The 25,690-nt window shown below is 41.9% G+C and overlaps 1 protein-coding gene across 4 annotated transcripts in view; it reads left to right on the top strand.

The window, feature by feature from the left end:
- Positions 1-25,331, top strand: part of SPHKAP (SPHK1 interactor, AKAP domain containing) — a 74,793-nt gene extending 49,462 nt beyond the window's left edge. For 2 of the 4 annotated variants that reach the window (XM_079978515.1, XM_079978517.1), the window contains exons 4-12: positions 7,737-7,796; positions 9,205-9,339; positions 9,823-10,078; positions 10,386-14,148; positions 15,442-15,624; positions 17,473-17,559; positions 19,082-19,134; positions 19,224-19,408; positions 22,838-25,331. In XM_079978515.1, coding sequence (XP_079834641.1) covers positions 7,737-7,796; positions 9,205-9,339; positions 9,823-10,078; positions 10,386-14,148; positions 15,442-15,624; positions 17,473-17,559; positions 19,082-19,134; positions 19,224-19,408; positions 22,838-22,981 — 4,866 coding nt within the window. In that variant the 3' untranslated portion in view covers positions 22,982-25,331. The remainder of the gene's footprint in view (positions 1-7,736; positions 7,797-9,204; positions 9,340-9,822; positions 10,079-10,385; positions 14,149-15,441; positions 15,625-17,472; positions 17,560-19,081; positions 19,135-19,223; positions 19,409-22,837) is intronic. The other 2 variants (XM_079978516.1, XM_079978518.1) reach the window with 2 other exon arrangements.
- Positions 25,332-25,690: the final 359 nt, after the last annotated feature.

Here is a 25,690-nt window from a genome sequence, read left to right as displayed (position 1 = left end):
AGCAGCCTGAGAGAACAATCTTTGCCTTTGCCTGGGAACTGCAGATTTTTAAGTGTGCTCAAAGCTGGATACCCTTATTCTCCGCATTGGGCTATGATTTTCAGAGTAGTTTAACACTCAGACCCTCTTCCCAGGTAACTCATAAAAAATCCAGATGTCAGTTATATTAGATACATCATCTGTTGTTAAAATATGATTGTAAACAGGAAAAGGACACAGGAAGTAGCACAAACATGGGATTTAAATTATAGGGGGAAACATAATTTTTCACTGAATACAGATGTAAGAAAAAAATTGGTTCACAGTTATGGCACAGCGGTATTTAACTTCTGTTATTTACTGGAGTGATAAATAAATCATTCACAACAAGTTGGAGGTGCAAAAAGGAGAATGGAACATATGTGATGGACATGTAGCTTTGTACAAAAATACTGGAAGGTGGTTAATAGAATAATAACAAAATGGGAAGTTTTCTTGGATCCAGTATTGATATTTCTAAACTACATGTCACCTGTCATAAAAAAGAACATAAGGAACTTCACTCCTATTTGTTAACAGCTGCAAAGATGGTATTGGCTCAAAACAGCAATACAAGTTGCATTACTCCCTCCCTGGAAAAAAATGGCTTAATAAAGTTTGGTATTTGGCTCTAATGGCAAAAATAACTTAGTGTTTAAGAGCGATAATGGCAAGTGAATATAGAAAACAATTGTGGGGAAACTGGTTGCCCTTTTGTCAAGAAAATATTTAACCAGCTGCAAAAACAAATCCAAGTAGGTTTAGAATTCTCTTAGAAGAAATATATTCTGTTAATTTACATTTACTTGCAAAATATTAGGATGTGAAATATTATTTTTTTGCTGGAATAGAGTTTTGTTGATTATCAGTAATAATTGTCAAAAGATGAAATTTTAAAAAGAGAACTCTGAAGAATAGAAGAGGAAGCTTTGATTTTGGCTCATCAGTTCAATGGACAATGCAGGAAAAGGCATAGATGCAGACAGTGTGAAGAAGAGAGGAGAATTGTAATGAGAGAAGAGAGAAAGAAAGGAGAGCCAAAGAGCAGCGAAATAGCTATCCTGTTGTTTCTGCAACCAGGAAGCCGTGGCTTCTTCCAGGAGCCCAGCTGTATGAGAGGCTGGTCCTCATTTCAGTCTCTTTTATTCCCCAGTGCTGGAACTAGGGAGACTTTGTGTGCCTAGTAAGTAGCCTGAACCCACTAAAGGCATCTTGTAATTGAATTGACCTGCATCTGGTCATGTCATCATCCTTAGGGGACCAAATGGAGTCTGACTCATCTACCCTCATGAAACACTCCAAGGCTCAGCACAACATAATAGACCATGTTTGTGTTTTTGAGAACCAGCGAGAGGAGATTTGGCATCTGGCACCCTAGGTAGGAAAGGGGCTTGGCACAGGGCATGTGGTACTTAACTTCTGGCAATCTGGCAAATGGAGGCTTGGTGTCAATTATCAAGGCACTACACAGCCAAGATTTATAAAAGACTGCAGATCCTGCACACATCTGCTCTCTTGCCTTTTCCCTATGAATTTCAATAAATCATAAATGCAATTCATTTTACTTGACAGGTCTGTGGCTCAGCACTTTGATGATTGGGGGCTGTTCTATAGGCTAGGGGAGCAGATGGCTCCAGTATAGCAATTTGCTGAAGACACCGTTTTGCATCATCCTAAGAGACATCAGAAATAAGAACTGTGCTTCGTTTTCGGAAATGAAACACTGGAAACTAAATTTGATAACACTTGGCCCTCTGCCTTTCTTGAGTGATTCCTGGGGTTGGATTTTGCTTTCCCCAAAAGGAAGATAATGCAAAACAACATTTTCATTTCTAGCCTTTAGCTGACTCCAGCTTCTGCAAAAGATGTTTGCCCAGACGCTGAAGGAGCTCAAGGGAGCAATGATTTTGAGAAGCTCAGTATTCAGTTATGATACAGTTGGGAAATCATTCTTATTCTAAGCTATCTTCCCCCACCCCCCTTAAAGTATAAGATCATGCTGTGATCTCCCCCTACCATGTATCCAAATGAATTCAATTTGCTTCCAGTCTGAACCGACAGAATTGAGATATGAAAATGAGTTGGCGAACACTCCGCTTAGCTGGATGTGGTACAAAGGAAAGTAACATGGTATCAGTCAATGTGAGCACACCATCATTTGGCTCTGCCACCTTGGTGTCCCCCAACTGTTTTGGAGGGCTGGCCATCAGCTGGCTGGGAGGGTACCAGGTCAGCAAAGGCTGGGCTAACTAGGCATGACTGATGCAGACCTCTGTCTCCATTAGAAATGTGATGCTATATTACTATAGCAGGAGTTGGTGGTGATTTGAACAATGGAAGAGATGGGTGGGAGAAAGCCCTAGACTCTTCTCCAACTTTATCTTTGCTTTCCACCTTAAACCTTCCTTTTCCCCACTGCAAAGCTCCATGTCTAGCACTACCCACCTTTCATTTGGAATTCATTTGTCAAATAGGCAGTCCACATTTCCCTGTGTCTATAAAACTGCAGTCGTAACGGTGTTTACTCAGAAGTAAGTCCTATTGAATTCAATTAGGCTTACTCCAAGGTAAGTGGGGTTAGGATTGCACCCTAAATTTTTAATTCTATCTCTGTTTATAAGATACCAATTTCAGTAATTGCCATTGGAGTATATTTCAGGGTAGTATAGAAGTGAAATTATCAGTAGATGTAAGTTTTAATTCAGAATCCGAACCTCAGCCTTGAGGGACTAGAGAAGTCTCAATACCACTGTTAAAAGAAACCATGACATCTTCAGAAAGTCCTTCCCTGCACTAATTTGAACAGTTAAATCCATGTTGCATACTATTTAAGCAGCCAATTGACAAATATATTATGTGATATTGCAAGCAAATTTATTGCTGGCAGTAAATTTTTTGCTGTTTCTTCTTACACTGAACAGAAATACGTATCCAGCAATTCAGATATCAATATTTTAGTAGATAAAACACAGATAATGTGAATAAATTATTCTATCTTTAGTGGCATTCTAGATCCTGGAGCTATGCCTTTCAGCTTTCTGTAAACTAAGATTTGGTTCAAAATGTTACAAAGAAGCAACATAAGCAGAAATGTAAATGTCTTGGACCTTTGCTTTCCTTCTGAATACCTGAAATGGGACTTATTTCAGCCATGGTGAAATCCGTGGTCTTCAAGTCATTTGTTGTGAGTTTTTAATACTTCCTAACATTTGAACCAGCTTTGCAGTCCTCCTGGGTTTTGGCACACAGAAAACAGTAGATTTTAATTTGTAATTTGGTTACCCATTTCTAGATTATCACATAAACAGGACTTCTAGAATTCAGTAGTACCTTGGCACAACGTTGAACAGGGAGGGCAAGGAGAAAAAGCAGAGAAAAGCACTTAAATGTGGCCTGCTGAGTAACTACAGATTAGCAACCTCTCAACAGGATCTATCATCCACTGGAGCAGCCTTTATAGCTGTCATCAGCCAATGATCTCTGGTATAAAAGTACAGAATCTATTTCTGTCCCCTTTTATACCGGAGATCATTGGCTGAAATGGGTACACAAATGCACTTCAATGCACAATTTCATGTATCTGATTCAATATCGTTTTAGGTGTGCATACAGTGCATTTACTAGATTAACAAACCGGATGAAAAAACAAGAAATGAATTTATGTTTTCCCTGGGAAATAATGAAGCATACATAATTATGCTTCACATTTATATAGTATTTCGGAGTGTTCAAAGTGTTCAACTTAGCCTGATTAATGCTTACAGCATTAAAGAAGTCCTGCTGCAGCCACAACAACAAAATTTTCAAATAGCAAGTAACATCATCATCATCATCATCATCATCATCTTCAATGCCCTTGCTCCTGAAATTGTCAGACCACCACCACCACCCTAATTTCCGGCTTATGAATTTTGGAAGAAGGTTGTTTCCATTTAGCTCCAACCTACCCACTTGATCAGGGATACAGTATCTAATAAAATAAGGACATAATGTCCCCAGTCCAGGGAAATGTTCTTTTAGAGCAGACTAGCTGGTGCAGTTACTGAAATGAAAGCAAAATCAGCAGACTTCATTATTTGTTCAGAACACAAACTGATTAAATGTAGACCTGAATATAGAGCCAATATAAAGACAGAAACTAATAATCTCTTTTTCAAACTAGTGGATCTTCCAGACCAGAACAGACCAAAGCTTTGGTGCACCTGTAACCCCCACAGCTTCATCCGTAGCATGCATCTATCTTTACAAAGAAGTATATGAAGAGGAGGCACACCTTGAGTTAACATGAGTAACAAATAACAAGGTTCTACTGTTTTAAGCCCCAAAAGTCTGTTGCTTATGAAAGTGCCACCTGTTGAGTTAATAACACGAAACTTTGTATACATGATTTACCTGATGAGATTGGTCAGTGTGCCAAATTTCAAACCAATCTGCTAAAAATTACCGCAGGTTAAAAGGCACCATGGGTTAAAAGTGTTTAAAATGGATATATATATATATATACTGGAAAGGACCATTATTTAATGACAGTTTAATTGTTTCACCAACAGCTCACTGCACTGTTTCCTTGGAATTGTCACATGTGCATGTTTTTCACAGATTAGCAGTAACAGAGAACAGACTTTTTAAAAGCCCATAAAAGAGGATGTCCTTCTGAACAATTCATTTAGTGCCGAGTCCAGTACACGTTGTAAATAGAGCTGTGTTTTATAGCTGAGGGGTATCTTTATAGCTTTGACATTTACATTTCTAACAAGCAGCACTTCCTGGAAGTTAGCCTAGCGTAAAGCCTCACGGTTACAGTGATGTGCACCATCCAACTTGACTCATATTTTAGTATATTTAAAGGGAATGTTGTGTTGTTTATCCCAAAAAGTTACATAACTAAGGCTGGGTGAGGTGGGATGGGGAATAAGCTTTTAAAAAGAAATATAAGGGTTTTTGGGGGGGGGTTTGCCCTTTCTTGATTCTTCTTAGGAGGGTTGAATCTGGCCATCTGCTATGCAACCTGTTATGCAGATGGCCATGTTTTGTGCATGTGATAAGTTACATATTACACAGGCTTGAGTCAGTACTAGGTTAATGCAAAACCCAATATGCAACAAATTGTTGCCATTGCTGCATTGTGAATGGCTTGCATCTTTTTCTTTGCCCTGCAGAAGCCCCTCCCCTTGAAGTTCCTGTAGCTTCCTCATTAGCATGCTGTGATCTGCCTGATCATTGGTTTATTCTTTTGTTGTATATGATAATCTCTTAAACACCATTTTGCTGTGGAATGTCCTGCCTCACTGAAAGGTATTGGGTGAACTGACTTTCAGATTCTTTCCCACCATACAAGGCTATGGTCCTGTGTCATGTTCTAGCATCATTAGCAATGTTCTGTCAGCTGGTATTCTAATTGTTCCAATCATTTTTGATGTGGCAAGGTCACTGCAAAGCAACTCTTCCCTTTAGTTTTGCTTTTTTGTTAGTATTGCAAAATATGAGTAACTATGCTTTCAGGACCAGGGACACGGACAGGGAACTTTGAACTCTCTGGGTGCTGGTGGGACTACAACTTCTATCATTCCTGACCATCAGCCATACTGGCTAGGGCTGATGGGAACTGGAGTCCAATGACATCTGTAGGGCCACAGGATCCCAGTGCCTGATTAGGGTTTCCATGTGCGAGTGTGTATGTGTGCAAACCAAGTTGTGGAGTGACTCTCTATAACAGCTAAGCATATCTGGTTGTTGGGGATAGTGGGCAGGAACTTTTCTGGTGCTGCCAAGGCAATAGAACACCCTTTGTCCACAACCCTTTGCTGCTCTCCTTTCAGCCAATAGTCAATGCTTTACTTTTCAGTGGGGATTTTTCAGGACTCATTTTTTGCTGCCTTTCTCTCTGTTGTTTGTCTACTTTTAGCATCTTAATAGATTATTCATGTGTTTAGCTTATTGTTTTCATAATATGCATGCCGTCAACTGCCTCAAGTTGAGGTATATTTGTCCGCATGTTTAGAAAGTCAGAATGTAAATTTGGAAAACAGATAAACTCTTTTCTTACCTACCACTGTGCCAGGTGAGTTGTGGCTGTGGCAGTGCACACCATTGCTTTGGCTCAAGCTTAGGTCTCTTCTGAGCTTTGTATTGGATGATCAAGCAGCCCATACATCTTTGCTGCCTATAAACAGCTTTCAGCAGATACAGAACTTTCTCCCAAGGTTAAACAGGCTACTGGATTGTCTTGTGCAACACAAAGGAGCCTCACCTGTTTGAGGTAAAGTGACTTGCTCTGATGCAGCACATCGGCTTGGCCACCACTTGCCAGAGAGACAGGGAAAGTTCTGCTTCGCTCCTCTAAGGAGCTATTTTGCGTCATCAAACAGCATGTGGCAAGTAGGATTGCCTCATTGTTTGCTGCAGAGTTGGTAAATTGTCTTTGCCTAACTATAAACCATGCTTATGAGGCTAAAACTTGGGATCTGGTTAATATTTCATAAAATATACATCCGGCTTGATGATTTGTTTTTTTTTATAACAAACCAACCAACCCTGAAAGCTGTTTACAAAAAGAGTAAAACAATGAAATCATCAGTATTTTTTTAAAAAAAGATTAAATACAAGTATTTTAAACCTTTTTTTAAAAAACAAACAGTGGTAAGTTAAAAGCCAAATTATAACCCACAGCATTCCACATTCTACATGTCTGGGTAGGCTTGCTGAAATAAAAATGTTTATCATATGCATCAAGTAATTAGCTGCTCCTAAACACCCAAGGCTATACAGACTTCTTTTTCATTTGTGGTATTTTATAGATCATAGAATTGTAGAGTTGGAAGGGACTCCGAGGGTCATCTAGTCCAACCCCTTGCATTCCAAGAATCTCAACTAAGGCATCTATGACAGATGGCCATCCAATAATGTCATTCAGTGTATTGCTAAGGAAGGATAATGGGAGGAGAGTTTAGGTGTAGAAGTACAAAACTCTTCCCCTTTCTCCATTTCATGTGTTTTCTAAAGTGAATTTTTTCCACTGTAAGCATTTTGAAGTTGTGTTTCCAGCTCTCTGTGTAATTTGCTCTTTTAGAGCAAGCTTAATTATTCTCCTGCAAAGGAGAATAAGGACACCCTTAAGGGGAAGTATAAGCATCATTGACTTTCCAAATTCCGAAAGAAAGAAACAAGGGGGGGGGAGCTCCCATTAGAAACACTGCAATATTTATTTCTAAAGAGGCTGAGGAAATCTTCAATTATTATAAGATGCACCATCGGATGGTAGGAGGGTAGAAGAAAGCAGTGGGCCATAAACTGGCCAGCTTTAGCATGCTTATTATGGGAAGCCCCTTCCCAAGAAAGTACAGCACAATGAGAACTGAGCATGCTCAGTATCCAAGGAGTGTTTTCTGGGTTTTTTGTAAGGGGGGGATGGGGTGTGTGTGTTAGAATATCCTTGGAAAGGCACAGCTCACTGGACAATGCAAACAAATAAAACTAATTTGGTTTTCTATGTTCCAGTTTAAGTTGAATACTTTATTTATTTCCAGTGTGATTCTCCCAAGTGATGAACCACTTACCTTTGACAATCCTCCCTTTCATGGCAGAAGCTGATACGTTGCACAAATTGTTTAGGAAAAAAATAACCTTGGCTTTATTTCTGAATAGTGTCCTAGATACTTCTGTGGGAGTTTCAGAATCTTATCTGCTCTTTTCCTTCCTTTCTTCCTCTCCAATTGCAGGTTTGCTTTGTGAATCTGGATGCGCATGAAGGTAACTGCAGTGATGAACTAATGAAACAGGCAAGTGCTTTGCTAATACACACAGTATGTGCAAATACAGAAGTAGCTCTTGCTACTCACAGGATAGTCAACAGAAAGACGAAGAGATGTCTCAACCGCTACCCACCTCTGAGAGGGGGAATAGAAACACTGCTTTGAAACTGCCATGTATAATTACTGCAATTCAAATAGAAATACAATTTGTCTCACCATAGTGGGAGCACACCAGGTGGCCTGTGAGCCTGCTCAATCTTCTAACTCTTGGTGGTGGGCATTTTCTAAGCTCCTGCTCTCCTTTTTATAGTTTGTCACCTTTAAATCAGACTTGGACTGGACTGTCCTCAAAGAGGAGACACCTTAAAATAGACACTGTCCTCTGCTAAGCAGGAAACATGCCCACTCTACAAATGCATGGGGCGTCTTTGTGAAGAAAACTTATTATTCTAATGTAAACTATAATAATAATAATAATAATAATAATAATAATAATAATAATAATAATAATAATAATTTATTTATACCCCGCCCTCCCCAGCCAAGACCGGGCTCAGGGTGGCTAACAACCAATAATAAAAACAAGTTGATTAAAATACAATTTTAAAAAAAGTTTAAAATACAACATTAAAATATTAGGATGCAGACTCTTCACAGGAGGAGAAAGGAAAAAGAAAGAGGGGGAGGGAATCAAACTGATTCTGAGCCAAAGGCCAGATGGAACAACTCTGTCTTACAGGCCCTGCGGAAAGAAATCAGATCCTGCAGGGCCCTGGTCTCATGAGACAGAGCGTTCCACCAGGCCAGAGCCAGTGTTGAGAAGGCCCTGGCTCTGGTTGAGGCTAATCTAACTTCCTTAGGGCCTGGTACCTCTAGGGTGTTGCTATTTATGGACCTTAAGGTCCTCCGTGGGGCATACCAGGAGAGGCGGTCCCATAGGTACAAGGGTCCTAGGCCGTGAAGGGCTTTAAAGGTCAAAACCAGCACCTTAAATCTGACCCTGTACTCCACCCGGAGCCAGTGCAGCTGGAAAAGCACTGGGTGAATATGCTCCCATGGCAGAGACCCTGTGAGGAGCCTCGCTGCAGCATTCTGCACCCGCTGGAGTTTCTGGGACAGCTTCAAGGGCAGCCCCGCGTAGAGCAAATCACAGTAGTCAAGCCTGGAGGTGACCGTTGCATGGATCACTGTGGCCAGGTCGGGGTGGGAAAAGAACACAGAAGCCAAGGAGTGAAGGGGCCAGATGCCCATCCAGGGCTCTGTGCCCTGTATTCATCTACCTGTCTGGCATCTTTGGTTTGATAAGGGCTCTTAGTGTCACTGTGAACGGCACTTTCAAGGGGATGCCAGTGACTGCTTTTTCTTTCATGTTTGATAGCATGGCTAGATAGAGAAGTGCGGTTCGCCTCTCATGCTCATGTTTCTTGTGCTTCAGAGGTTGGTCGGTATCTCTCCAAATCTCCCGAAGCTTATCAGCTCTATGAATGTACAGCCTCCCAAAGAGAATGAAATCATTCTGCTGAGTGGGTTGACTTCAGGGAGCCTTCAGGCTGGTTTTGAAGTACCCCAGGTACGGTTCAGTCAGTCTTTGGGAATGCCTCAGTGCTCTGGTTGGATGCTCAAAGGGAAAATGCCAGAAATACGGCAGGATGCGTTCTAGCTAGCTAGTGTATAAAAAGAGCGTGGGCGTCTTTAACAAAAACAAATACGCATATAGATTGATTTATTTTGAAAAAAATGGATATTAGAGAACAAAAACAAAACTTTTCCGCAAACCCTCACACATACAAACTTAATAATTATATTGTTTTATTATTTCCTAACCCTCCAGAGCTGATGCTGAGGAGACAGATAAGGAAGAGAAAGCTCCTTTATGTGCATGGGAGTCCATTGCGTCCATTGCATTACAACCTATAAATGTTGTTGGTGCTGGTGGTGATGTTTTGTCGTGGAGCATAGCTAGGAGAAAACGAAAAGATTTTGATAAAAAGTTATTTCTTTTCCGTTTAATCGCATCACTGGAATTTGGGTGTTGTTGTTCTTCTCCCTCCAGTGTTCTTGGCTGGCAGATGTCTGTCTGGTTCAGTGTGCAAGAGGAAACAGAAAGAACAGCGCAAACTGCATCATCTTTGAAATAAACAAGTTTCTGATTGGGCTGGAGCTTGTGCAGGAGAAGCAGCTGCACATCGAGGCCAGCATCTTAAAGCCTGAGGACGACACTAACTGCTCTGTGTCCTCAATAGAAGAAGATTTTCTTACAGCTTCCGAACACTTTGAAGATGAGAGTGAGGCCGATGAATATAAAAACGGTAAAATCTAGCTGGCTGAAAGTGAACCTGTCACAGTCTGTGCAGTCAAATACATAAGGGCTTGTGCTCATGTAAATAGCACTCAGTGTTAATTGGTGCGTACATTTAATTGCCGCTTGAAAGCAATGAAATTAGAGGAAGATCCAAAATCCCTCATGCCGTTAAATACCATTGCTCGTGAGATGGAAAATGTGGTCATTATACATGGTGATTGCACACTTCCTCTTCATGCTACTTTGGCACGTCCACTTTTCAGGACACGATGGCTGGTTTTCTAAAGGCTAACATGTTGCTTTTCATTTTCCAGGTCAGGAAAAACTGAATGTCACCGAGTCCTCAGCAGAGTTCAAAAAGCACGGAGGGAAAGGACTTGAAAGCTTACAGTGCAAAAATCCCAGGTTGCCATTTGCTCTGGAAGCGAATTGTATTAACAAAGACAGCGCAGCTCCTGCTAGGATTTCAAGCTCGTCTGATGAGGACTTGAACGGTGAGGGCGAAGACAGCGTTTTGCGAATTGTGGACAAAGCCAATAAGCACTGGAAATCTGGTATAGCTGGGAAATCTAAGCCATCCTCTAATACTGATGATCTGGAAGACTCTTCCAGAGGTGATACAGACAATTCGGATGTGTTGGAAGACGTGTTGTTGGCCACAGCAACCAAGGAGGAAATTATTTCTCTGGATGATACAGCAGAAGAACAAGACGTTCGTTTAGACACCTTGGATTGTAGAGATGAAAGAACAGATAATCCCCCCATGCAAAATGAACAGGCCACAGCAGGTCAGTTCGCTACAAATTTGGCAGAGTCGGTCCTGCAAGACGCGTTCATCAGGTTGTCTCAGTCTACTTTTACCAAAGAGGCTGCCATCAGCATCTCTGCTGGTAGCTCCTTAACTCCAGCTGCATTTGCAGCACAGGATGCGATGGCTTCGCGGCCATGGAACGAACTCCCCAAAATTGTCATAGTTCAGAGTCCAGATGGCACAGAAAACACATCTGAATGGCCTGGATCTAGCTTACCAAATTTGTGTCCTTGGTCTGATGTTGAGCATCCCCGTGAAGCTGCAGATTGGTTGCCAGACAACAGTGGAGGCACTCAAAGTGCCTTGGAGGTGGCTTTGGCCTGTGCCGCTACAGTCCTTGGTACCATATCGAGCCCACATGCCGCAGAGAAGCTCAAAAGAGAACAGGAAGCCGCGGACTCTCAAACAATTTCTAATGAAGTGTTGGAGGAAAACTCTCCCCAAGGCGTCAGTAACAACCCGCCTGTGGATTACTCATTCCCATCTGCCCTGTGTGGCATGACTCAAGTAGCGAGTGCTGTTGCAGTTTGTGGTCTTGGTGACAAGAAAGATGATAAGTATCCTGCAGCCTCTGGTGGACTCTTGTCTGCTGCAGAGACGTCGGCAGCCATCACTCTTCACTGTAGCATAGCCGTAGGGAGCAGCATGGAGAATATGAACAATAGCGTTGCACAAGCTTTATTCAAAGAGGCATCCTTAGTGTTAGCCAAGCCTGAAACGTACAGAAACCTAGGCGACTTTATGGAATCTGTAAATGGGAAAATTGTCCAGGCTGTGACAAAGCCCTCAGTTCCCCATTTGGAGGAAGTAATTGTTGATGAACTTGCCCAGAACTTGTCCAATGTTATTCTGAGACACTCAGTGGAAGAGGTCAGGAAGAAGCAGCTAAACACACGATCTGAAAGCAACGTAGACCTCAGTACCCAAGATGTTTTTATTGCAACTGCCAACAAGCTGCTTTTTGATGTGCTGTACTTCACTTGTAAGAAAATGAGCGATATCACACAGCTCACTGAGTCTTTAAGTACTTTAGCTGAAGATAATCTTAGCTGGCAGGTAATGGAGAGCCAACCAAGGCAGTCTACAAATGATCTATTACAACCATCTCCAGATGACTCTGATAATAAGCCTCCTAGTACTTTTTGTGGCACTAGCCCTAACATTGGTGTTGTACCCACAACAAAAGACGTCAAAGAGGAAGTTGTGCTGGAGACCCGGGAATCGGCCGCACCTTGTGCAGCTTCACCACCTAGGGTCAATGCCCATAGTTCACCTTCTGGAAAAACGTCTCCCAAAAAAAGGTATTTGAAAAGAACTGCAAGAGAGTGCTACAAATCCATACATCCCAGTAGCAGCAATCATACAAAGAAAGAACTCCGGTCATTTACCGGCAGAGAAGACACAACGCTAGCCAATGAATGCAGACATGGCATTCAGGAACGTCCATCTTCCAACACTGCACCAAGCACAGAAAGTCATGAAAAGCATGTGTGTGGTGACACATGGCACAATGAAGCCCAACTCAGCCTCCCCTTATTGGGTAATCAGGGTTTGTTGCCTTCCCAACCTCTGCTACAGTTGAAGCATCCAGCAGATAAATACTGTGTAGCAGATTTTGCAGAGGAATTGGCAGAGACGGTGGTCTCTATGGCAACGGAAATTGCTGCCATTTGCCTTGACAATTCAAACGGCAAGCAACCTTGGTTCTGTGCGTGGAAAAGAGGCGGCGAGTATTTGATGCCCCAAGCTTTGTCATGCCGAACCATGAAAAGGAAGAAGGAGGCACAGTCCAGTGGATCGGTCGTGAGAAAGCATCGTCCGCCTAGGCTTAGTGAGATCAAGAGGAAAACGGATGAGCACCCTGAGCTAAAAGAAAGGCTTATGAACAGGGTGGTGGACGAATCCATTAACCTTGATGACACACTGGATCCATGCAATAGCTTTGCCAATGAAGTAGCTGCTAAAATTGTGAATTTGGCCGAGTTCTCTGTGGCTGATAATGCTTGGCAAAGCCCAAACCACCCTCGAAATAGACTGCACTGTGACAGATGGAGCAGAGTCAACGCATCCAGCTGTGAAAGCATTCCTGAGGAGGACTCCGATTCCAAAGGGTCTGCAAACACTTTGGGTCTCACAAACACTTTAGGGCAGCCAATAAGCAGGACCAGCTCTGTCTCCAAACAGTCCAGCTGCGAGAGCATTACAGACGAGTTTTCAAGGTTTATGGTCAACCAGATGGAAAATGAAGGTCGAGAGTTTGATTTACTACTTGACTACTATGCTGGGAAGAATGCAAATAGCATCTTGACTTCTGCAATGCAACAAGTTGCCAAGAAAAGTGGCCACCTCAATGTGAGGCCAAGTTGCCCATCCAAACAGTCCAGCACAGAAAGCATAACAGAAGAATTTTATAGATATATGCTGAGGGAAATTGAAAAGGAAAATAGAGAGAATGTGGCTTCTGCTAGGAGTGCCAAGGAGTGGAGTAGCAATTTATTACCTCCTTCCCAACGCTCACCTTTTTGTTTCAGACAGTCCTCGATGCCCGATAGCAGAAGCTCAGCTTCTAGGCTAACAGTGAATGTGCCCATCAAAGCAAATTCATTAGACGGCTTCTCTCGCAATGGCCACAGGGATTCTTTAAGTGTAGAGCCAATCAGCACAGCTTCCTCTTCAGGGCTTTGCAAATCAGACTCTTACCTGTACCAAAGATGTAGGACTGATCAGGCAACCGACATGCTGATTCATGAGACATGGGCGAATTCCATCAAAGCTCTAATGTGCAAGAACAAAATAATAGCAAATGACGCAGAGGTTTCTGAGCTTGACCAGCATCCTCACGACTCCCCACCGCATGTTCAACAGTATGCAAACAGGCTGGCTGCTAATATTGTTGAAAGCGGGAAGACTTTAATTGTCCATCACCAAGATTCTGCAAACAGAGATCACGCAGCAGACAGCAGCCATGTCCCAATAGGGATGCAAAAAAACTGTAAATCAATAGGAGACAGAATAGATTTAGATGTGAAAAAACCACATTCTCCATCCCCTGGATTTTTTCCTACCAACCATACAAGCTGTTCTGTATGCCTAAGGGAAGTGCCTTTAATTCAGATAGAAACAGAACAAAGAGAAGACCTTGACGAAGTCTCAGAACCATTGGCAGAAGTTAACGTGGCCTCTGGGAAACCAAGGGGGTATCTCAGCAAACAAAAACATGCGGAAGCAGATTCAGGAAGGCACCTCGATTCCTCAACAAACAGCAGGTAAGTTTTATAACCAGATTGAAAGCATGGGGCCCTGTGCCTGATAAACCTGTGGAGCACCACACATCTCCCCACACGCAGAAATGTAGGCACACACGCGCACGCGCACACACACACACACACGTAACAGCTCCCTCCATCTCTATTCTGCTGTACCCCTTAAAGCTGAATTACGCTTTTCAAATCTAAGGACCCTAATTTGCAAATTTGCATATCTTATGTCCTATGCTCCCTCCCCACTCAAAAAAAGTTAAATGTCATAACAGAATCTGTAGCTACATATGACACATGTTTATAAGGCATGAATACAAGAATCCTGCACTTATTTGGAAGCACTGAACTCAATGGGGCTTATTTCTGATAAGACATTATAAAATTATACTGTAAGGAAAGCCATGACGGGCCATATAGCTAACCAGTGCATGAGCAAAGGTTGCAAAACATACTTTTTTGCTCTTCAATTTTGCTTGTAATCTGGAGCATAATCTCTACTCCTCAATCTTGCCAAAATAATCTGTTACATTCCCCCGTGGTGAAGATCTGGCTGGGCAGACACTCTGTTATTATTGTAAATGATCTAGACCTGGACCTCCATTATGACTAGATCCCTACTAAGTAGTTCATATTAAGTTTAATTATCAATTTATCCCTTTTCCAATAAGCTGCTGGTGGCTGTGGATTCTGAGGTGTGCTGCCCTGCACATTTCTTCTTTGAACTCCAAAATCGCACAGACTTGTGAAGGCTAAAGAGCTCTCGGTTTCATATTGTGCGCAGATTAAAGACTATGGAAATACTCCAGTCACCACCCACCGCACATTAGATATTGGAGGGCAAGCATTGTTACCGAGAGAAGAACTTCTAAAGATGAGCTCGGCTACATGCAGCAAGAAATAATGTTCCTGCTTTATGCTATGTTCCTTCCCTAGTCTTCTCCTTTTCTCTGCCCACTGAACCACATTGGACTTTGATTTTGCCAGACAACAGATGTAGAAGGGGGATGGGTGACAGGGACCAGAAGGGAACGGATCAGAAGATGCAGCAGTGCAATCCCCATGTTGCAATTTACCAGCCCTGTTGGTGGCAGATTCTATATATGTGCCCCCTTTAATATCCAAAAAGCCAATAAAAATCTATTAGCTGGTGGTGTTCCATGACTTGCAAAAAATAAAATAAAATAAAGAATGGTCCAAGTGATTTGGTTGACCAATACAACAGTGCTTAGGAGCAGGAAGAATTTCCCAAGAGATTTCTCCTTGCTTTATCAGAATCTTTCTTTTCCTTTCCCCAATCAGCTTGACTATACGTAGCGATCCTGAACCTCAAGCTCCCAAGGAGGCCAAAGCGGTGGAAGAGTTTCCAGTCCCTCCAAGCAGCAGTGACGAAAGCACAGGTAGCAGCTGGTGCCAGCTGGCAAATGACGAGGACAATCCTGAGGATACAAGCAGCTATTTGCAACTCAGCGAGAGATCTATGAGGTAACCGCATGCCCCTTTTGAGCCGCAAGGGGTATAATCACCAGCATAAAGGTTTTGATTGTCATTGGCTCAGAATGAATGTAGCTTGAGTGTGTCCAAAAAGAGGACTAGCTTTCATACGGTGCTGCAGGAGGCCTCATTAAGTATTTGGAAACCATGGAAAGAAAGTGCCACCCAACCCTAAGCAATCACTTCCTGTTCCTGTAAGGATAACACCATCTGAGAAGCTAATTTGAGTCAATCATGGCTCATTTGTCAGTTCCATCTGGGTCATTTACATCTAACACTGTTGCATTCAGTTCTCATTCTCTATTGGCGTGGACACGATAGAAAACTAAGGACTGGACAAATTACTGTAGCAGGACTTCTTTCTTTCTTTCCTAGCATCTAAGTGTTATCATATCATTGCAAGCTCTTAGAGTCAACAGTACAGTTTCAAGATGGGAACTGTAGGTCCATATAGATTTGTTATGATCTTGAAACTGGATTCAGTAGAACTACTCAGTCTGTAAGGAGAGAAAAGCCCTGGAGAATCCAGTTCTCTTTGGGCAATTTGCCTCATTGCTCATCAGGAGTTTCTGACTACTCAAATCTAAATCTCTGCTGTCACTGCAGCCTAAATGTAATTGCCAAATTCACCACCACTCAAAGTCATTAGTAGGTCATCTGTTCCAAGAAGTCATAAATGAGTTGAAAATCACTATTGAGATCCCACTGTTGTTTTCAGTCTTTGCATGATATGACTCACAGCCGGTGTGGTGTACTGTTTATAGTGCCAGTGTAGGGCTTATGGGACCAGGGTTCAAATCTCCACTTGGCCATGAATGTGACCTTGGGCCAGTCACTGCCTCTCAGCCTAACCTACCTCTTAGGTTGTTGTGGGGATTAAATAAGGAGGCAGAGAACCACGTATGTTACCTTGAGATCCTTGGAGGAAAAGATGAGATATAAATGCAATAAATTGATTTTTTAAAAAAATCTTGTGTTTGAGGCTGGAGACAATAAGAGGCGACAAATTATAAAAAACACGGCAAGACATCAAACATTTAAAAATTTCCCTATACAGGGCTGCCTTCAGATGTCTTCCAAAAGTCATATAGTTGTTTATCTCCTTGACATCTGATGGGAAGGTGTTCCACAGGGCGGGCACTACTACCAAGAAGGCCCTTTGCCTGGTTCCCTATAACTTCACTTCTTGCAGTAAGGGATCCACTAGAAGGCCCTTGGAGCTGGACCTCAGTGTCCAGGCTGAACGATGGGGGTGAAGGCACTCCTTCAGGTTTGCAGGGTCGAGGCCATTTAGCACTTTAAAGGTATAAGTGTACTCAACTTTATCTCTGGCTACACTGTGATGAGTCTTAGGGTTTTATATAATATGGCAACCACTTGATGACACAGTATCAAGTGATAATTAGCACATATATGAAGCAGCCATCATGACTCAAATACCACCAAATGTTCACATCCCCTGACATCACTTTCAGGGCAACATTCTGCCACTCAGCAAGTGATGAGACATCAAGCGATGTAACCAGACTTTACAAAGCATGTTTTGCTCTGAGCTGAAATGAAATCTTCATTTTGCCTTACCAAACCCTCAGCTTAACACTTGATTCTTTCTCTGTCAGTTCATAGTACCAATAGATGTGTAACTGTTGTGTATTGTTTGACTAAATACGTCCCCATCTTTTGTGTTGCTGGTAACAAATTGCTGAGTCAGGCAAGAACTGTGTGCCCTTGTTCTGAGAAGCAGAAAAGCAGCCGCTCTGTCCGCCGCTTTGCTTAACAATGTCTTCAAGTGCATGCTGGTGCAGACTGGCATTAATACTTAAATTTTTGCATCGTCAGCAATGGCAACAGCAGTACCACTAGCAGTCTTGGCATTATGGACCTGGAAATTTATCAGGAAAACATGCCATCTTCTCATGCAATTAAGTAAGTAGCTGCTAAGGTGACCTCTGATCTTGGGAAGCGCTGCTCCATTTCAGCTGAAAACCATTCACATCATCCAGAATGTGCCAAGCGACTTCATTATTCATCCAGCTGCTCTCCTTTCTTGCTGCCGCTTTAACTCCCATCAGCGATGGTTACAATACAAAGTTAGTTATTTCCATTAAGTGGTGATCAATTATTTCCATAAAGTGGTGTCCACATTTTCCAGTTGCCCACCACATTCACACTTAATTTCATAGTGTGCTCCAAAGTGCAGATTAGCTGCACTTTGCCCTCATTATCTAAATATACTGTTGCAAACGCTAGGTGTGAATTTCCCCTCTGAAATGTTAGAAGCCAGCAGTTTCAGTTACATATTCAGTAATTGCTATCTCTGGCAAGCAGCCATCTCTTTCTGATATAAACAACTGCCTACAGCAAACACAGGCCCTGGTTGAGCAGCACATTTTTGTTTATTTCGAAAGTTTGTACCCCACTTTTCATTCAAATGATTTACAACAGGTTGTAATATATATATAACTATAAATCTCACGCACATGCACAGCCCAGCAACCTTTAGTTTTCTAGCTAATGGACAGGGCCAGAACATGCTTTCCTTTGGGCACCCAGCCCCAGGGAGCTAGGCATTGAATCAGAAAATTCCTTCCGGCAGGGAGTGGGTTGCAAGGTTACTTCTCTGACCACTGGATTGGGCAAGGCTGGTCTGACAGACTTCCTTATGGGCTCTGGGCAGTGGGCAGAGACCTTAGTGAGCTTGCCCTAAGGTCTGTGAACCCAGAACAAGATGAGCTGTAGTTCAGGGGCACAGCACATGATTTGCATGCAGAATGTCCCAAGTTCACTCCCAATCTGGGGCTGATGGAAATTGTACTCTAACATTTGGAGAGCACCATTATGGCTTCATGGTACAATGGCAATGGCCTTCCAGAGTTTCAGACAGAATCTGGAGCTGCCTCGTGCCAATCTGGAGGGGACCCAGTTCGGTTCAGGAGTTCATTGGTTTTGCTCCAGGTTTGATTGACAGCTGCGTAGATATTTTTGAAAGGGAAGGGGGGAAGATCCCCACAGAATTTCTGATCCTCAATATTCCTAAACAATATTTTAAGTCACCCTGAGCTCAGTGAATACAGTGGGAGGGTAGATACACATTTTCTGAAATAATATCAACTTGATATCCTTAAAACTGAGTACTGATGCTTAAACCTCCTGTCTATAAGGTTCTGTGACTTATGAGATTTCACAAGATACTTCAGAGTTTCAAAGGGCTTTGCGTTTGATACCTTGGTAGCAAATGATAAAAACATAAAAGATCCCTTAGTGTGAATTGCTGATACACACTTTTTGGGATACACGTACCTCCAAAAGCAAGTTCATTTTAAGTGTAGAAATCAAACTGCTGTGTCTCAAGTCCCTCTCTGAAATCATTTCAGCTTTCATGAATGGATGCCAGGCATGTTGCAAAGATATATACAATAATCTTTTCTTGTTCTTTTTGTTTCTTAAGCGAATTAGTAGATGAAAACACATTCCACAACAAAATGCCAGAAAAGGTAGAAGGTAAGTTGTATGTCGTAAAACAGGGTGTAGGAACTTGTTTTGTTTTGCCTGCAAGCACTGGGAAAATGACGGTGGCATTCTTTCCTCAGAATGCGCTTCTGGCTTATCCACCGGAACAGCCAATGGGCAAAAGGATCTCTTGGTGATCAACTTTGACCTGGAACCAGAGTGCCCTGACGCAGAATTGCGTACCACCCTTCAGTGGATCGCTGCATCAGAGCTTGGGATCCCCATGATCTATTTTAAGAAATCTCAGGAAAATAGAATTGAAAAGGTATGGATCTCTGTTGCAGGAGAAAAATGATGGCAAATGTGGGGTAGCACCCACTGACAGGCAGTATTTGAAAAACTAAGACCATCATGTTTTCTTGCCATAGGTATTAGAGTAACATTTTAAATATACTGCCCCGCCTCTAGTACTTTTATCTATTATTATTGCATTTATATCCCACTTTGCCTGTGCAAAGGTCAAGGTGACATACAATATTCTCCCCCTCCCTGTTTATCCTCCTAACAACCCTGTCAGATGGGGTTTGCATAGGGACAGTGACTGGCCCAAGGTCATTCACTAAGCTTCACTATTGGGTGGGAAGAATGAAATACACACCTGTAACAGAAAAGCCATTCAGGAATGACCTTATAATTTGAATGCCACTTTTTGCCGCATTAAGGTATCGCAAAAACCTGTGCAGTCACAGTTGTGGGGCACAGAGGTCCCTGTAAACTAGGCTTGCTCTAGTATCTCAGGCACTGAGACGCATAGCAGGAGTTTATTTAAACAAGGGCAATCAATGTGGTGCCCTCCAGAAGCCCCGGCCAGCATGACCAATGGTCAGGGGTGATGGAAGATGTAATCTAAGGACATCTGGATACCATGTTGGGTACCCTCAATTTAAGCCATCTTGGCTCGTGAAATTAGATGGGATGAAAATGTTTTGTATAAATAGATATGAGCAGCAAGTGGGACTCCCGCTCCCTCTTGCCTTCAACAGGGATGGAGCAGGTACTGGACAAGTTCTTGCCTTTGGATCCTATGAGCTGCTGTGTCAGGACAAGAGCTCATAGAATCAAGCCCTGGATCTTAAAAAAAAAAGTGTGAGAGAGAGAGAGAGTTGGTATTAGGTACAGCTGAGGCATTGTTTAGTATTTTCTAAGGCAAAATATTTGGGAATCTTCAGCAATAATTTAAGCTGCATTCAGTAACAACTGCCGAAATTGTGTCCCATTATAGAAACAGCTGTCAGCTTTGCCATATGCCTCTGCAAATACTTTAACCAATTCCTAAAACACCCCAGAAAGTGATGAAACACATCCTTCCTGAAAGCCTGCCCTTGGAAACAGCAAGCCTGGTTGAACATCTTTAAAATATGTGCTTAAGTTTAAAAGACCACATGTAAATGGCAAATTGTCCCTCTAGCTACGGAGGCACAATACATTTCCTCCCTTGTTTTGAAAGTGGAGTGATGAAGCCTAATCAGATATTGATTGTGAAAAGTAAGAAAAAAAGAAGAAAAAAAAGAGAAAGTACTAATTTCCATTTGCAAACCTAGGGCCTGGGTGTGTGGTGTGATGATGATCTTCATTTCAAATAATAGCAAAGCACAAAAGTAGACAGTATAATATTTTTCCCCAGCTGCTTGGAAATCTAAAGGAAGGTTTTTAAACACACACCAACACACAATTGGTATGCAGTAAAATCAATGCATTATTGTTCCTTCTAGATTTTACTTCCAATGACAATGAGTTCTGGGCATTTTAGAAACCCTTCAAACTAGGATGTTTTTGCACATATATTCTGCAACACATCATTAACACAGTAAGAGCTGCATTAGTAGCAGATACGGGATAACATTCCGCTTTACTAGTTGTTCCGTGATGCTTCCACAATGCATCATTGTTATCTGGAAGGACACTCTTGCATTACAGCACAACAAAAGTGGGAGAGGAAATAAACGGGAATGTTTGTGGTATAAAAACTTCCAGGAGTTCAGCAAGAAGTTACAGGACCCTGCCCTGATTGGAAATGAAGCAGTATGTCTGTAGGCACAAAGCATATTTAAAACAGAATCGTGCATAACTACCTTGGCAACATCATGAGCACAAATCCTCATGAATGCACAACAAAAAAGAATGTTTGGAGGGACCCTTGAAGATTTATGGGATACTCTGTACTCAATAATAATAATAATAATAATAATAATAATAATAATAATAATAATTTATTATTTATACCCCGCCCATCTGGCTGGGTTTCCCCAGCCACTCTGGGCGGCTTCCAACAAAATATTAAAATATAATAGTTGGTCAAACATTAAAAGCTTCCCTAAACAGGGCTGCCCTCAAATGTCTTCTAAAAGTCTGGTAGTTGTTTTTCTCTTTGACATCTGGTGGGAAGGCGTTCCACAGGGCAGGTGCACTACTACATACACACAACTCTACTTCTTGTAGTCACAGGCAGGCAGAAAGGGACTTCAGTGATGATGCTGGTCGGCCAGCTACCACATGTACAGACCCCTTCTACAAAGAAAATGCAACGTGCATGGAGAGAGGACGGGGTGGGGGCGTTCCCCTTCAGGCCTAATTTGAGGCATTTCTGTAGGGAATACGATCAGATGATCTGGTGCAATACAGATTTCTCTGGTCTGCCCATTGTTCAACCACCTCACTCCACTACCTGAGTGGAAATTTTCATGTTGGTGCTCTAGGTTTGCCATTAGGTGTTCTTTCATGTAACGATGCAACACAATGAGCCTGAGGAGTAAATATCTATAACATCGGCTGCCTCTCTCCCCCTTCACCTTTCTCGGGAAGCGTGACAATCTGAGGATTAGATTCTAAGTATGCTGCCAACACTGGGGCAGCCTGGGCACAAAACAACTCTTATTTGAGACCCCTCATTCCCTCTGACCCCCATGTTCAGGTGTGCATGCGCCATTGCTCAAGTAGTCAAAAAGCACCACTCTCAAAAAGGAATAAATATTTTTTTAAAAAATAGGGAAAAACTCCTGGGGGGAGTCCAAGACAGCTAATGAGAATGGTGCGTACTCAGTTACCATGGAATTCTGACTGTTTGCCAGGCAAGGGCATGGGCAGAATTGGAGGAGGAATGGAGCAATGCTAGTTTGTAACCTGAACGGGATCTTCCACCTTGCAACATTTTGTGCAGAAACCACTGTATTTACTATTTGCATTGTAAATTCCTAAACATAGCTTGCCTCCTATTCTTAAACCAAAGCTTTTCCCTCAGGACTGCTTCATACAAGCATTTAAGTACCAATTGATTTCTCATTACTTATTTACTTGTTACTTGATCGACAGCTGAGTGTGTCACTGATTCCATCAGAGGTTTTGCTGTGGAGGGGGCAGGAAAGATCAAACATGATTGGCCTGTGATCACAGGATCATAGAGTTGGAAGGGACCCTGCCATCTAGCCCAACCCCCAGCAACGCAGGAATATGCAGCTGTCCATACGGGGCGCGAACCTGAAACGTTGGCATTATCAGCAACCTGCTCTAACCAACTGAGCTGACTCATTCTCTCTCTCTCACACACAAGTCCTCACTTGATTCTGTAGTCAATGAGTGATGAACAATTAGAGCAGTGTGTGAGCCAACCCTCCTGGATTCATATAGTTACAGTGAAAAGGAGAGAACCTAATTGGATGAAACCAACTCTTATGAGTAAACATTTTTCCCTCTCCAGTTTTTAGATGTTGTGCAGCTTGTCCACGAGAAGTCCTGGAAAGTGGGCGATATCTTTCATGCCGTGGTACAATTCTGCAAACTCCATGAAGAAAGCAGAGAGCGGACTCCGAGCCTGTTCGACTGGCTACTCGAGTTGGGATAAGAAACCTTGTTACACTTGTTTTCATTTTTAATCCATTTTAAGTGGCAGTGATTTGTGAGTGGCCCTCTTTTTCAAAACATCAGCACATAGAACTGAGCAGAAACGCACAAACTCTGCCGTGGGTCTGTTTTAGAGCTGTGTACAGGAAAGAAACTGGTGGGTGGAAAGGAAAGACCCGGAGTATACAGTTGTATCACATGGGGGAACCTTGCGTTGGAGGACAGGGGCGTGCGCATTTTGAATTGACATTTGTGGAAACCGGAGGAAAAAACAACATCTGTTTCCCGTAATCAAACATACATACATTTCTGTCAGCTATGTGTATTGACTGACAGTGAAATCACACAGTAACAAAGGCATTTTTTAAAGAAAGAGAAAGAGAGGTTAGTATTTGTCGTTTGACTACACTAGCGGTTTGCAGAATGCGAGGCAAACGAATACGTAGGAGGATATGCCTCTCAATGAATTCTGTGTAATTATGTTTTCAAATTACGCCAGAAGAATAGAAAGAGGAGCCTGAGCTCTTGAACTGTGTCACAAAGAAGCGACATTCGCAAGCTGTTGAAATTCCTTTTTAAAAGCCGTTCACCATTCGGCAGGCGTATATGTTCTGCTGAAAGGAACAAAATTCAGGTTGGCAGGTTTTCATGCAGGTCTTTAAAACTCCTTATCGTGTTGTGTTCTTTCCCTGCAGTTTTCAGAGGCTCTGTGCTCCAGTGAATGCTAATATTGGACTGCTCATTAACAGATTTGAGTCCCACACACAGCTTTACTAGCAACTCGCTGTGAGACTGTGGGCAGGTATTGGCATTGCTAAGCCTCCCCTTTCTTTCACCTGGAATGGTGATTCACATCCTTTGTAAAGTTTGTTGCAATCTGCAAATGAACAGTTGCTTTTAAAGGAATTCAACTTTACTACTCAAATTTTACAAATTGATGCTATGCAGATTTATTCAGATGCTAAGTTCCACTGAGTTCAACAAGCCTTACTCCAAGTAAGTGCTCATGATTTACAGTCATTTGGTCTTAACTGCTGCACTCAAATTGGTTTAGCTTAGGCCAGCCTCATAGACTGTACCCTCATAGAAAAGGGTGTGACTGTGAAAGCTTTTTATCCTAAAGAGGGAAACACCAAAGCAAGAAAAAAGGGGTGCCTATTAGGCAGGAATATATGTTCAAACTGTCTCAACTATTCTACAGAATGTGAAAGTTTTAAGATTGCTTCTGACGGAACCTGGGCTCCAAAATATACTGAGCTGTGATGAATTATATTAGATGACACTTCTGAGAACAAGTTTCTCCTTTTTCATTATTCTTTTTATACTGATAGAATCATGTGATTACTAACACTTTAAAACCAAAATTTTAATGAGGTTAAATGTTTGGGGTGCCTGTGATCTTTTTATTGCATAAAAACTTGCCTGATTAGCAGTGTACATCCCCAGTACCCTGATTTTCAAATAACTAGTAGTTTTTGCACCCATACTTAAAACGTTCTTTAGCTTTGGCCAAAAAGACTGCTTTTAATTTAAAGTCAAGAAAGGGAACTGTGTTGCAATAAAAATTTTCAGCTCATTACCCACTAAATATCTCTGTTCCAAATTGTCAATATCCTTTACTAGCATCTTTGCAAAGCAGCAATTCTGTCATTTGCTTTTTTGAAAAACAGAATTTCAATCGTTTGGCCATATACAGATTCTGCCTGTATGTTCCTGAAGACTATGAAAGACATCACTTATTTTCATTAAGATAGTATATGATTCTGTAATGTGTCCAAAAGTAAATTATCTTTTTACACTATTTTTGCAGTACTTTTAAATAAAATTATTAAGAGCCATAATTGTCACCGCTGCTTCTGTTAAATCCACTTCCACCCATGCCTGTTCTTTCGCAAAGGTGACATTTGCCAGCATATTAATCTAAGTGTTCATGCGACTTTGCTGACTATATAGTTACTCCACAATACATGTAGAGGAGTAAAGGTCGTGGTTAATAATAGAAAGGCCAATTTATACTGCAAGCACTAGCTTTGGCTGAACAGCACCTGGGTCTACTCTGGAGATGTGCCACAATCCAAAAAGCTTCTCAAGACCAGTGTGCACTCAGGACCTCTCAGAAAACAGTAATAAAGTTATGGAGCATTATAGATTGAAATTATACTGTTGGAAAGGTCATTTATTTTTAGACCAATTCCAGTTAGTTGTGTGTTACACAGACGTTTTGCAGTGGTAGAATAAATGTTTACAAGCACAAATAACATAGCTAACATGTGAAAGTGTGATGCAATTCCTTTCTGTATGCTACTTTTTAGTATTGCAGCCTGACTTGAAATAAATTTATGTTAACAGTCTGTGTCCTCTTTGCCTTTGTAAAACCTAATTTTGAATTAGCCTTTCTACACAGTAGAGAGGACATCAAGTATTTTCATATAGCAGCTCAGCAAGAAAAAGGATCAGTGTGTGACATCAGACAAAAAGGTATTTTACAAAAGTTCTGAATTGCTGTGAAATGCATTCAGTACAAGCTGAAGGGAGTACATGGAATTGGAATGCCAACATACCCTAAAGGCTTCAGTTTTCAAAGTAGCTGGTCACCTGTAGCTTGAAGATTGATGGAAGGCCGCTAAAAGTACATAATCCAAAGCACAAATATCTCAACATTTAGCAGAAGCAGGCTATGAGACCAGAATTCTTAATGTGTGGATCAAAT

The sequence above is a fragment of the Podarcis cretensis genome, assembly GCF_951804945.1.
Source record: "Podarcis cretensis genome assembly, chromosome: 5".
NCBI classification, from domain to species: domain Eukaryota; kingdom Metazoa; phylum Chordata; class Lepidosauria; order Squamata; family Lacertidae; genus Podarcis; species Podarcis cretensis.
This window is presented reverse-complemented; position numbering and strand designations above follow the sequence as displayed.